We start from the raw sequence: 11,739 nt of genomic DNA on the forward strand, positions 1-11,739 counted from the left end.
TAATAGGTTTGTTTTTCTCTTCATAGTATTGTTTCAGTCTTATGGGCAGAAATAATTCGCTTTCAAATTGGATGTTTAGTGCTGTCAATCTCAGTCAATGAATGCCATATAAAAGCTGGATAGTACATTGTATGTCATTTGAGCAAATGTATCCGAATACAAAAAGACTGGCCACACCTGACGCAGTCATTATGAAGGCGGTGGTTTACAAACAGATGCCGAAATACAAAGCCTAAAAATATATTTTTTGTTGAGGATAAATACCTCTGTCTGGTGAAATTGAACATGAGAACATAAATTAATATTTCCAGTAACAACTAAAACAAAGGGTGGCTTGGTGGGTGAGTGTGGTTAGTGCTTTGGTCTCACAGATCTGGGGTCCTGGGTTCAAATCCAGGTCGGTCTACCTGTGTGGAGTTTGTATGTTATCTCTGGGCCTGTGTGGGTTTTCTCCAGGTACTCCGGTTTCCTCCCACAAACATGTATGGTAGGCTGATTATACACTAAATTGCCCCAGATATGAGTGTAAGCGTAAATGCTTGATTGGTTGTCTCCTTGTGCCCTGCGATTGGCTGGCCACCACTTCTGGGTGTCCTCCGCCTCTGACCTGCAGTCAGCTGGGATAGGCTCCAGCACCACCCGCAACCCTAGTGAGGATAAAGCGGTTCAGAATATAAGAATGAAAACTAAAAATACTGAAAAATAAGTACTATATTTCCAGGAAAATAGCCTTTATAGGTGAATTGAAGTCTAGAAATTGTCATTAGATAATTCGTCACAAAGTGGTCTTTTCACGTCTAAATTTACACGTAAAATCAACGTATGTTTCGAACAGTCTTAAACGTTTGAATAATGCACAATATACGCTGTGCAGTCTAAAACTACCTAGTACATTTGCGTATTATTCAACGAATAATGTTGTACATGTGGTCCATAAGTCACTTTGAAATACACTTTTGTTTATTAAAAATGATTTTTTGGGTCCAAATTCGTGACTTGCACGCGTGTTTTATTAGGTATACATTTTGTTGGGTTCGCCCGCACTCTGGTGGTAGCTTTAATTTCCGACAGTCCCTGAACTATCGATTGTCAGTCGTCGTCTCAGGCGCCACATTATAGCAATTGTATTAGTATAATGTATAACTCCACGTTTAACTGAGGATTCTCCACGCGAGACGTGATTTGGAGGTCCACGCAATATCAATACATTAGCAAAAGATTGTTCTGCCTGTCTGATGTGAGACTAACCTCACAAACCTTCCCAGATCTTCACACGAAACGTAAGGTTAGGTCAGTTCGGTAGCTCTCCTGCTAGCTTAGCTAAGTAGATAGCTAGCATGTTTTGCTTACATTTTGCGTTATTCATGAATGAATTGATTCCATATTTAAAATAAATATTTATTTAACGTAATTTTGCTTGCAGATGGACCTCAATTTCTATTCTGGACTTTCTGACGGTTGTGCTCAAAATGTTGATTCGGAGTTTTTGGACAGCCAAGCATATGTTGGATACTCTGAAGGAAATAAGGTGAGCCAAATGTTTTTATTCATTCAAATCCGATGAAGCTACAACTGGTGTAAATGTCACTCTATCAAATTTGAATTTTAATAGCGACTCTATCTATGGGTTTCAGTTTTCAGAGGGCAATGATGGTTACCTGACCATAGGTGGCGGTGCTCATCACTTTTTGTCCGCCGAGGTGAGCAAAATATGGTTTTGTTTTATTTCACGCAATTACCACTTGAAAATTAAGGGATTTTTGAGCAATTTTTATTTAATAATTTGGCTACGTGGACTAGTATACCCTAACTTTTGTGCTTGCGTCTAGTGCACGTTTGGCATCATGGTTCACATCTTATTGACATCAAATCTAAAGCTGCAGAAGCAAATAAGAATAATTTTACCTGCAGTTTATCCATTTGAATCGGAAATGGCTGGTATTTAACACAAAGGCTATGTTCATTGTTAAAAACAAAGTTTGAATCATCAATTAGTTATTTTATTTTGTTAAACATTTCAGTCATTTGTCTCATCTCATTTTCTAAACCACTTTATCCTCATTGTGCTCGTGGGGGGTGCTGGAGCGTATCCCAGCTGACTTTGGCCCAGAGGTGGGAAACACGATGATTTGTTGGCCAGCCAATCGCTGGGCAGAAGGAGACGGACACCCATACCTGGGGGCAATTTAGAGTGTCCAATTAGCACCCTACCTTCCATGTCTTTGGAATGTGGGAGAAACATACAAGCTCCACACAGGTGGACCATCCTGGATTTGAACCCAGGTCCCCCAGTATGAGGCCGACGCACTAACCACTCAGCTGCCGGGCCACCCGATATTTTGTTTAAGATCATATTTTGCCTCTACAAAAATCTTCTTCCATACAAAAATAATGTTGGCTACAGCTGAATTGATTTTTTTTCGCCCCACTCCTGTTTTTCAAGGGCTTAAGCCAGTATTGTAGTACCTCCAGAGTTCAACAATGTGTTGCTTTCATCTTCTAGACTTCTTGCAATTTAACCTAGACATGCTCAAGAGTGTTCATGTTTGGTGACTGGGCTAGCCAGGTATGGCATCTTGGTGCACTATGACCTTTTTTCTCTATCAGGAACATTGTTGTGGAGGCTAAAGTATGAAAAATAGCACTAGATTGGGACTAGACTAGGACAGCAGAATTTCTTTATAGTACATGCTGTTGATGTTTCCTTCACATGCCTCCATACTGGATATGACCCCCAAAATGAGTTGTCATCCACAAGCGCCACTGTTTTCCGGGTGAATCTTGGCTCTATGCTTGTTTCAACAGATGATTTGGAATATTTGTGGTCATGTAATGCGGTTTAAAGTGATTAATCACAAAAAACAACCTTTTGCCACTTTTCCCCCTTCAACCCATAGTGGGTACTGGAAAATACAACACAGAGAGCCAGGTGTTTATTTTTTTTAAAGTTTTTTTAAACACTATTGTTCGTGCACTCATGAAGCCACAGAGACTGCTGCTTGAGGGAATTGTTCTTGTTCTGTTTTTACTCTACCAGTTGTTTCTTAGCTGCGATGCAGATGGGAATAATAGGCTGGCCCTGTAAAGTCGACGCAACAGACACTTCCTTGATCATTTAACTTTTGTGGTTTGTTTCACACGGGCTTGTCTTTAACTTGACAAGTTTTTTTTTTTTAGAGTTGTTTGTTTTCATTTTTTCATCTTCTGAAGTGATTTATCCTCATTTGGGTCATGGGGGGTGCTGGAGCCTATCCCAGCATGGCCATTGTGAGGAAAAGCAGTACATAAAATGAATGAATGAAGATTTATTGATACTTCTTGTACATTTCACTCATTTTAGCCATTTCTGATTTTAATTGATAAACTGCAGGTCAAATTATTGTTTGTTTGTTTCTACAGATTTAGAATTCAGACAGAATTAGTCATTGCTACTGCACTAAGTGCAGTCCATTTATCTTACTACTCTAAAATTGGTAAGAATTACTACATATGGTATTAATAGTATTTAATATTTTTAAATTAATTCAATGCAATTGGAACATTTGTAACATTATGCATTACTTGTCTTTCTAGTACTGACAAAGGACATACATGTTCATGGATGTCTTAAATTAGATATGCAACATATGGAATAGTTGCTATGACTGTTTTGGGAAAGCTTTATGCGTCTTTTCTTGTCATGTCCTTGATAAAGGAGTCTACTAGCTCACAAAACATGCTTAGTTGTACAATAGCAGTATCTTACTAGTAATGGTACTTAAGTCATAGGTCTGAAAAATGTTAAGATGCATATCATTAAATATCCAAATGACATAATACATCATTTATTCAACTTATACTCACTAAACAACTATTGTCTTCCCACCTAACAGCAAACGTTCCACACCCCCAGCCTAGGAGATGAAGTTTTTGAGATTCCTCCTATCTCTCTAGACCCGGACCCATCACTCAGTATTTCTGAAGCAGTGTCCCACTTTGAGTTGTCCGATGGAGCGGATGGCCCTGCAGGCCCTTCAGGTTCCGCTAGCCTGGTTAGCAACTTGGTGGTGGAAGCTAATGATCCATCTTTTGCATCCCCTTTTGTGAACAACGGCTCCCAAGGCCTGGAGCACCTCAACGTGGGAGCCATTGGTCAGGGGAATGGAGGAGCTCTGCTCAGCTCTTCGTCATTGGTATGCATTTTACCTTATAAAATAATCTTGGTCACTTTGTCCTCTCATTTTAGCCTGGCTATTCATTTAAACTACAATGAATGCCAGTTGGGCAGCGGTTACCATTTGTTATCTGCGTATTCAGAGGATTGCATCTGTAATGTTTATGCTTTATTCTTAATGAAATGTAAATGTGAAGGCCTTGTGCAAGTGGCATCACATGAAACTGAACTTGAAAATGTTTTTATTCCCAAGTACAATAATGAAGTATCTGTACTTTGTTACTTCCCACCAGGCACAATTGATAAATTAGGGCACCATGGGCAAACTACGGCCTGCGGGCCACATTCGGCCCGCGAGGCATTTTAATCCGGCCAGCCGATGTTGTCCAGAATTTTTTTTTTTTATTTCCCAAGATGGCGCCGTCATGCAGAAGCCAGTGGCAGTAGCTCTGTCCACTCTTATTTGGTTTTTTGTGTGTTTTACAGCCCCTCTATCTTTTTTTAAATTACATTTTAATATTTATTAATACATTCTTTTTTACTTTACTTCATACTTTATACTTTTTACTTTAATGATGAGTCATGAGTATGTTAATACTTTAGTCCTTTTTATTTTTTTCTGTTTCATATGTACTGTTGACGGATGCAGTTTTTTATATGTATCGCATCTTGTGCTGACCCCCATCTGTCAAATTTTTAAAGTCAAAGTTTGCCCACCCCTGAACTAGGGGGTTGAATCGTGTCCAATTATGACTATCATATTGGAAATCTTCATAAGTCCAATATTTGAAGAAAAAATGTACTACAACAAACTGAATGCAACTCTTACCTTTCACTAACATACTACATAATTGATTTGACATTTTTTGCATTCCTTCACTTAACTCTTTGTGCTTTTTGCATAATTTTCCCTCAGGAGCTGGGTAACAGTGGAGGCTCTCATTTCAGTAGCCCCTCCCCAATGGCCATCGACGTTCAACTTGCCGACATAACTCATGGCCTTTTTGGAAGTGGACATCTGGCTACCATTAACCAGACAGAGCTATCTATGGGTCTAGGTGGAGAATGCGTAGGACCTCCTGCAGGGAGTTCGGAACCACCACTGTCTGCCACACCTTCTCCAGCTGGCTCTATACAAGATGAGGACATGGATGACTTCAAGGTGAGATGCCTTTTTATGTACAACCGGTCTAGTGGTGTTGCCACTGTACTCCCTCTCCTCTCATACCAATCTTGGATTAAACCCACACGCTCCCCATCTTGACTACAGTTCAAATCATTATTTCAATCTCAAAAGTTCATTAAGAGCAAGACTTCATTTTCAATGATAATAAGACAACACTGGAGAGATACATATAAAGAACCTTACCAGCAGACGTTGTTATAGACACTGATTTCAAATGATTCTTAATCATTTTAATCAAAAATTGTACCTGGCAACAATTGTGCTGAGTTTGCTATGAGACTGCTGCCACTGCTCCCACATATACGTTCATAAATACAGATAATGTCCACGACAGTGACTTCATTTGGATCTTTTAGTGGATAGGCTGGGTGTTGTCCTGCTATAGTTTATTTTGGCTGTGTTATAATCTTTTTGCGTATCCTCCAACCTTGGTCAGGAACTAGCATTCACCTTGCGTTCACGTTGCTCTATTCTTTAAGGTGTTCATTTAAATGTATCCACTATTGTTTGTTTTTATTATTTCTGTTGATAAAACTATGGAACTATAATTTTAGGTTAAATCTCCACTTTTACACACCAAAAAAAGTAAATTGTTTTTTTTCTATTTATTAAACACGTCTTTACGCTAGTAAATACACAATGTGATCTTGTAATAAATTGCTCAGATTTTAGTATTTTGTAGCTCTATTAATGCTGCTTTAATATTGCACGCTTTTTTAGTGATTCTGCAACTTAATCACAGTGTCTCATGTCTCTTTCTCACAGAGAAGTGTACTGGTAGAATCCCCCATGTCTGTGTCCTCATCATCCTCGGTCCTCTCCCACTCAACTGTCCAGTCGTCTAGCTCCACATCCTTGGCAACAGCAAAAAAGCCCACGGGGACACCGACCACATCAAAACCAGCCCGGCTGAAGAAAGACCCCAACGAGCCGCAAAAGCCAGTTTCTGCATATGCTCTGTTTTTTAGAGACACTCAGGCTGCAATTAAAGGTCAAAACCCAAACGCATCTTTTGGAGAGGTGTCAAAGATTGTGGCGTCCATGTGGGACAGCCTGGCTGAAGAGCAGAAACAGGTTTGTGCATGCTTGTTTTTTTTCTTTCTTTTTGATGTCTGTCAATGGAACCCTGGCATACCCTTGTATTCAGATATTCATGATTTCCTCCCAGAATTTCTTTTCTTCCATATTTTTTAATACAAAACACAAACTCTTTCAGTGCCATTCACAATAACAGAGTTTGTATAGCCGTGCGACCAAACGTCCGTGCATACAAACGTCCGTGCGACCAAACGTCCGTGCGACCAAACGTCCGTGCGACCAAACGTCCGTGCGACCACACGTCCGTCGTATTTATGTTATTATGATTTAGGACTTCAATCTGTTCACCCAGATATAAATCACTGGCCCAGCTAAACTATTAAGAAGTACAGTAACTGTGCCCTTTCTGTAACCAAGTTATATGTACGTCTCATTGAAAGCGAAGCAGTAAAATTGTGCCTTGATTATGCAAGTCATGTATGAGGGACCTTGCCGATAGAGGTCAATTAACTATGGATGTACTTAACTCTCTTGTTTTCTTTGTTCACTTTAGGTGTATAAGAAAAAGACAGATGCTGCCAAAAGGGAGTATTTAAAAGCTTTGGCAGCTTATCGAGCTAGTCAACTGTCACAGGTAGGCTCACGTGGATTTATCATGTTCAATTTATTGATACAATTCCTCAATATTCCGCCACCTCTCGCACCTCAGCCCCAATGTGTCAAGGTAGAGACTGCACCTTCACCACCTCCACCTGCTGTCAGCCTAGCACCTGTGAGTAGCCCCCCTGCCGGTCACCAGCTCGTCAGCCTAGCATCGGCGAGTGGCCCCCCTGCCGGTCACCAGCTCGTCAGCATAGCATCTTCGAGTGGCCCCCCTGCCGGTCACCAGCTCATCAGCCTAGCATCTGCGAGTGGCCCCTCTACCGGTCAACAGCTTGTCCGTCTAGCAAATAACGTTGAAGAGAACACCCTAACCAACATATGTGCCTCCAATATCATTCTGGATATTCCTGAGAGAGCAACTCGTTCCCGCACAGGGGCAGCCAAACCATCCACGGCCGCCCCCACCCCCGCCCCCGCTCCCACACCCCCACCGACGCAGACCATCACCAAGATCTTAATTCCAAAACACATGCTTCAGGCAGGGGGGCAGTTTGTCACCCTGAAAATGCCTCCTGGTATCCATACTCTACATCCCACAATTGTGGTGCCTAGTGTGCCTCGCCTGCCTCCTCCCTTACAGCAGATGCAGAACGCGCCCCCGCCACCACCGCTCCAGCAGATGGCCCCAGCTCCGCCACGGTTACTACAGGCCAAGCCTCGGGAAGGAGGAAATTCGGCAGGACTCCCCTTGTCCATTGCCGTTGCCCCACCGCCTCCACTTCAGATCAAAATAGTTCCTGCCCCGTTCCAGGTAAAAGACGCTTTGCCCGTAATCATTCCCGCCACGATGACAGTGGGATCAACGGTTTCTGGAGCCGCACTCACGGCAGCCGTGCAGGTGGTGAATTCTGCCGAGTCAGCGGGTCAGCACGATGAGGAGGTCATCTCGGAAGTGCTTCCTTCAGAAGAGGTACTTTCGTCTTTCTCTTGTCTTTCACTTTTTGGTGGAAAAGAATGATAACCATACAACCCTACATGTACCTGTAGAACTTTCTGCCAAAAATCTGGTTTAAAAAAAAATTGCATCATGAGTTTTTCAATTTTTAAAAATGTTTTAAATCCACTTCAATCATATTCTAATATTGTTGACGATCAAATACAGCAAAACAAAAAAGCCCCAAATTTTATCACCGTCATTTCTTGATTTTGCATCAAAAAATAAGTATTTTTTATTACCACTGATAGTTTTAGTACAAGCCGTTAAGTGTTTTTAATGTGCTTTTCATAAAAAAAAATTTTCCATATTTTTTTTAAATATTACCAAAGAAATGATGCAAATGTGTTGTCAATATTGATGCTTCCTTAGTATCACAATTATTCATTCATTCTCTGAACTGTTTTGTCCTAAGGGTTGTGGGGGGTGCTGGGCCAGAGGCGGGGGACACCCTGAATCGGTGGCCATCCAATCGCAGGGCACAAGGAGACTCGCATCCATACCTAGTGGCAATTTGATTTGTCCAACTATGCATGTATTTGGAATGTGGGAGGAAACTGGAGTACCTGGAGGAAACCCACATGAAATGGTTCATTTTTCCTGGGTGGGGTTCAGCAGAAGATAATTGAGAAGCACTGGTATAACTGTTTGAAAAGTTGAATGAGCTTGCTTAACAGCTAACAAATATTGTACATGAAACACATTTCATCTTTCTGCAGGAGATGGAAGTGAACGAGTCATGTGAAGATGCCGCTGCGCCGTCCGTCTGCGTGAGGTCGGGCTGCACAAACCCCGCAGTTGAGAGCCAAGACTGGGACAAAGAATACTGCAGCAACGAGTGTGTGGCCTCTCACTGCAGGTGAGTTGGTTAAATGATAATGAAAGCTTAACATTTTCTTTCTTTTTTTTTCTAAATGTACTTTCCCCTTACTCTGCAGTGACATTTTCAAGGCATGGTGTTCCATCCGAAATCAAACCATTGGAACGGTGAAATAAAGGTAGACAATAAAGATGAATGTACGGGAATGTGGCCGCTTAACCAGGATTTTTGAGCGTTCCATAAATTCTTCAAATGGAATGCAACCTTCAATCCAACATCAGTTCTATGAAAGATCCAGTCTTGTCAATGCAAGTTTTTTTTGAGTGAATATACATGTTCTAAAGAAAAAAATATTTGTCTCAAAAGTAGGACTATTTTTGCTTGTTATTTGTGTTTATTGACCCATTCCTGAACATCTTTAGTATGTTAGGTTGACTGATATTAAGTCTCATTTGCTTCCAAGTGACTGTATCAAAGGTTTTTTGTTGCTATATGTACCCGATTTGAACGTCACCTAGCCAAGGGAGCGTTTACCTTTCATTGGAAGAGACTTTATTGAAGAGGTAACCCTCTACTGAGTAATGGTTTTTGGTTTTTCATTAAGGAATCTAAATAAATCAGCTGCCAACCTCCATCGATTACAATTCTCTAATCCAAAATGTTTTTTTCTTTGCGATTTTTAGTTCTAAAAGCATTTTTAAAAATATGATTTCAATCTATAACACACTGAATATTTTGGGCTTTTAATGTAGTTCCTTTAACCTGATTTAATTTTAAATATCTAAATATATCTAAAATGTTTCCCCTTACCCGTTACGTTTAACTAAATAAACAGATTTTGAAAAATGCAATATTACACTTACCTTTTTAAATAAAAAAATCAAGGTTAAAACTATATATTTAATATTTGCCCTCTTTTGTGATTAAAAAAATAAATAAAATCCACTACAGAGAATATTTGCTAATAAGAGACTCAAAGAGAACATTTGTACAAATTTTAATGTGGTGACCTTCACATATATTCACAGCTCCAGCTAGGTAAAAACAATTGAAAAAGGAGAACAAAGGTCTAACTAGAGGCCAGCGACAGTCCGGAATGATGGTACAAAGAATCCACATGGGTTGAGTTTGTGTCTATCCAGATTTCCCAGGACTCGGAACGTCTTTCCACATAAGTTGCATTGATATGGCTTTTCTCCAGTGTGAAATCTCATGTGGGCTTTCAGATTTTCTCGCAGACGAAAGCTTTTGCTGCAGCGTGTACATTGGTGTGGCCTCTCCCCCGTGTGGAATCGAATATGGTGGCGTAGATTCTTCCTGAGTGCAAATGTTTTGGAACACTTGGAACAGGAATACGGCTTTTCACCGGTATGGAAACGTTCGTGTCGACGAAGAATCTTGCGCCGTTTAAACATTTTCCCGCATCTGCTGCAAGTGTAGCCATTGTGGGAGTGGCCAATGACTTTGTGGAGTCGCCATACACCATTTTGGGGCGGTGTGAAACAGCACAGGCGGTGGCCCGTGTGTACCCCTTGGTGGCGTCGCAAATCTTTAGGCAAGGGTGACTTCGGTTTACCATCACCGCCGCTCCGCTGAATATTAACCTCAATTTCTGCTGCATTGAGCACATTGACAAGCTGCACAATGCAGAAACCAGCCAGCTTTTGGTCTGGTGAAGACTTTTTGGGTCTAGTCTTGTTTCTGTTCAGCACGGATGGGCGTTCCCAAATGCCGACAGGTGCCAAAGTTGCAGTTTCATCACAGAGACAGGGGCTATGGGCTCTACATTTAGTCATGCCCGCTTTATTAGTTTGCATTTGAACAGGCATCTCAGAGCTCATTGGCTGAGACGTGGGCTTCTGGGTAAGCAGGCTGCCAGAAGAGATATTTTCACTCGTCTCTGGCTGCTTAGTTGGGGAACTAAGTCCCAGTCTGCAATTATGACCTGCAAAGTGAATAATAATTAAAAAAAAAGGGTGGGTTTCAGTATAGACGCTCCCCTACTTACGAACATTCGAGTTATGAACAATGGTACATACGAACATGTCTGAAAATTGTGTTTATGTCGAAAAACTGTTATATTGAAAAATCTTTGTTCCTTACCATCTGATGTAGCACCTGTGCTTAGCTCTGTCTCAAAGATATTCAAGCCTGTCCCATCTCCAGGTTCTGCATGCTTTGAGATTCAAAACACAACATTAAAGTCTATATTATAACACTAATTGTCCAAAGTTAATGCAAAAAGTATTCTAAGAATCACATGATTCCAATGACTTCATACAACTCAAACATGTACACATTTTGACCAAGAAACTCACATTGTCATGTGGTTTATCCCCAGTTAGAACACTGAGGCATTCAAGCACCTTCTGTTCTTTTGTGTACTCTTTGGAGCAATCACCATCTACAAAGGAAAAAAGAAGAGGGTTCACATTACTTTATATTGTAAAGCGCTGGATGACTGCTCGTTTAGAGCACATTGTACACATGATATGTATTTGTAATCACATTGATGGTAAATTGATTCAACATACACGAGAACTCGAGCGGTGTCTTTATGACCTCGTCCACTTGAACTCCGACGCTTCGGGTTCTCTCTTCGGGCGAGAAACTATCTGGAAAGCCGTTGTCAAGACGGCCCACTTGCTGGGAGGCAGTCGCGCTTCCGTATCGATTCTCGAACAGTTTGGTCAACTCCGCCGTGGCGACTTTAACAAGCGCATTTAACACGGACTCCACTTGTGCCTGAATGTTTACGGCGTCCGCCGACATTTTGTCGTTTTTTTCCGGCAGTATATGAATGGTAGAAACGACTTTGCAAAAATAGAAATTGTCTAGCAACAAATAAATCACATGGCTCGGAAACAGGGAGAAGATGCACAGTATTCGCGCATGCCCGATAAGTGGACGAATGATAGGAAGTGACGTCAACTATTTCTAATTGT

General features: G+C 41.1%; 2 protein-coding genes across 5 annotated transcripts; one reads left to right on the forward strand and one right to left on the reverse strand.

The window, feature by feature from the left end:
• Positions 1-912: 912 nt before the first annotated feature.
• Positions 913-9,842, forward strand: tox4a (TOX high mobility group box family member 4 a). 4 transcript variants are annotated; one of them, XM_077723582.1, is made up of 11 exons: positions 913-1,280; positions 1,424-1,528; positions 1,635-1,700; positions 3,873-4,172; positions 5,070-5,315; positions 6,105-6,413; positions 6,931-7,011; positions 7,087-7,791; positions 7,879-7,950; positions 8,694-8,833; positions 8,913-9,842. In XM_077723582.1, the coding sequence occupies exons 2-11, from the start codon at positions 1,424-1,426 to the stop codon at positions 8,968-8,970; spliced, it is 2,082 nt and encodes a 693-aa protein (XP_077579708.1). In that variant the 5' UTR covers positions 913-1,280; the 3' UTR covers positions 8,971-9,842. The 4 variants fall into 4 exon arrangements, with proteins under 4 accessions (XP_077579708.1, XP_077579707.1, XP_077579706.1 ...); XM_077723581.1 differs by having other exon boundaries at positions 913-1,290; positions 7,087-7,950; XM_077723580.1 differs by having other exon boundaries at positions 913-1,285; positions 7,087-7,950.
• Positions 9,843-9,864: 22 nt separating this feature from the next.
• On the reverse strand, positions 9,865-11,739 carry LOC144201171 (uncharacterized). Its single transcript, XM_077723589.1, has 4 exons — positions 11,329-11,739; positions 11,113-11,198; positions 10,898-10,970; positions 9,865-10,739 (listed from the first exon to the last, which is right to left on the reverse strand). Exons 1-4 carry the CDS (start codon positions 11,564-11,566, stop codon positions 9,868-9,870), a joined length of 1,269 nt encoding a protein of 422 aa, XP_077579715.1. The 5' UTR covers positions 11,567-11,739; the 3' UTR covers positions 9,865-9,867.

This window comes from Stigmatopora nigra, chromosome 9, assembly GCF_051989575.1.
Source record: "Stigmatopora nigra isolate UIUO_SnigA chromosome 9, RoL_Snig_1.1, whole genome shotgun sequence".
NCBI lineage: Eukaryota > Metazoa > Chordata > Actinopteri > Syngnathiformes > Syngnathidae > Stigmatopora > Stigmatopora nigra.

What these genes read in the sequence shown, in the direction of transcription:
- tox4a (XM_077723581.1), top strand. Translation starts at nt 1,424, where the DNA reads ATGGACCTCAATTTCTATTCTGGACTTTCTGACGGTTGTGCTCAAAAT. An exon ending in ATCACTTTTTGTCCGCCGAG is followed by an intron (nt 1,701 to 3,872) that starts GTGAGCAAAATA and finishes CCCACCTAACAG; the next exon opens with CAAACGTTCCACACCCCCAG. An exon ending in AGGACATGGATGACTTCAAG is followed by an intron (nt 5,316 to 6,104) that starts GTGAGATGCCTT and finishes TCTTTCTCACAG; the next exon opens with AGAAGTGTACTGGTAGAATC.
- LOC144201171 (XM_077723589.1), bottom strand. Translation starts at nt 11,566, where the DNA reads ATGTCGGCGGACGCCGTAAACATTCAGGCACAAGTGGAGTCCGTGTTA. An exon ending in GACACCGCTCGAGTTCTCGT is followed by an intron (nt 11,199 to 11,328) that starts GTATGTTGAATC and finishes TTTCCTTTGTAG; the next exon opens with ATGGTGATTGCTCCAAAGAG. An exon ending in CACAGGTGCTACATCAGATG is followed by an intron (nt 10,740 to 10,897) that starts GTAAGGAACAAA and finishes TTCACTTTGCAG; the next exon opens with GTCATAATTGCAGACTGGGA.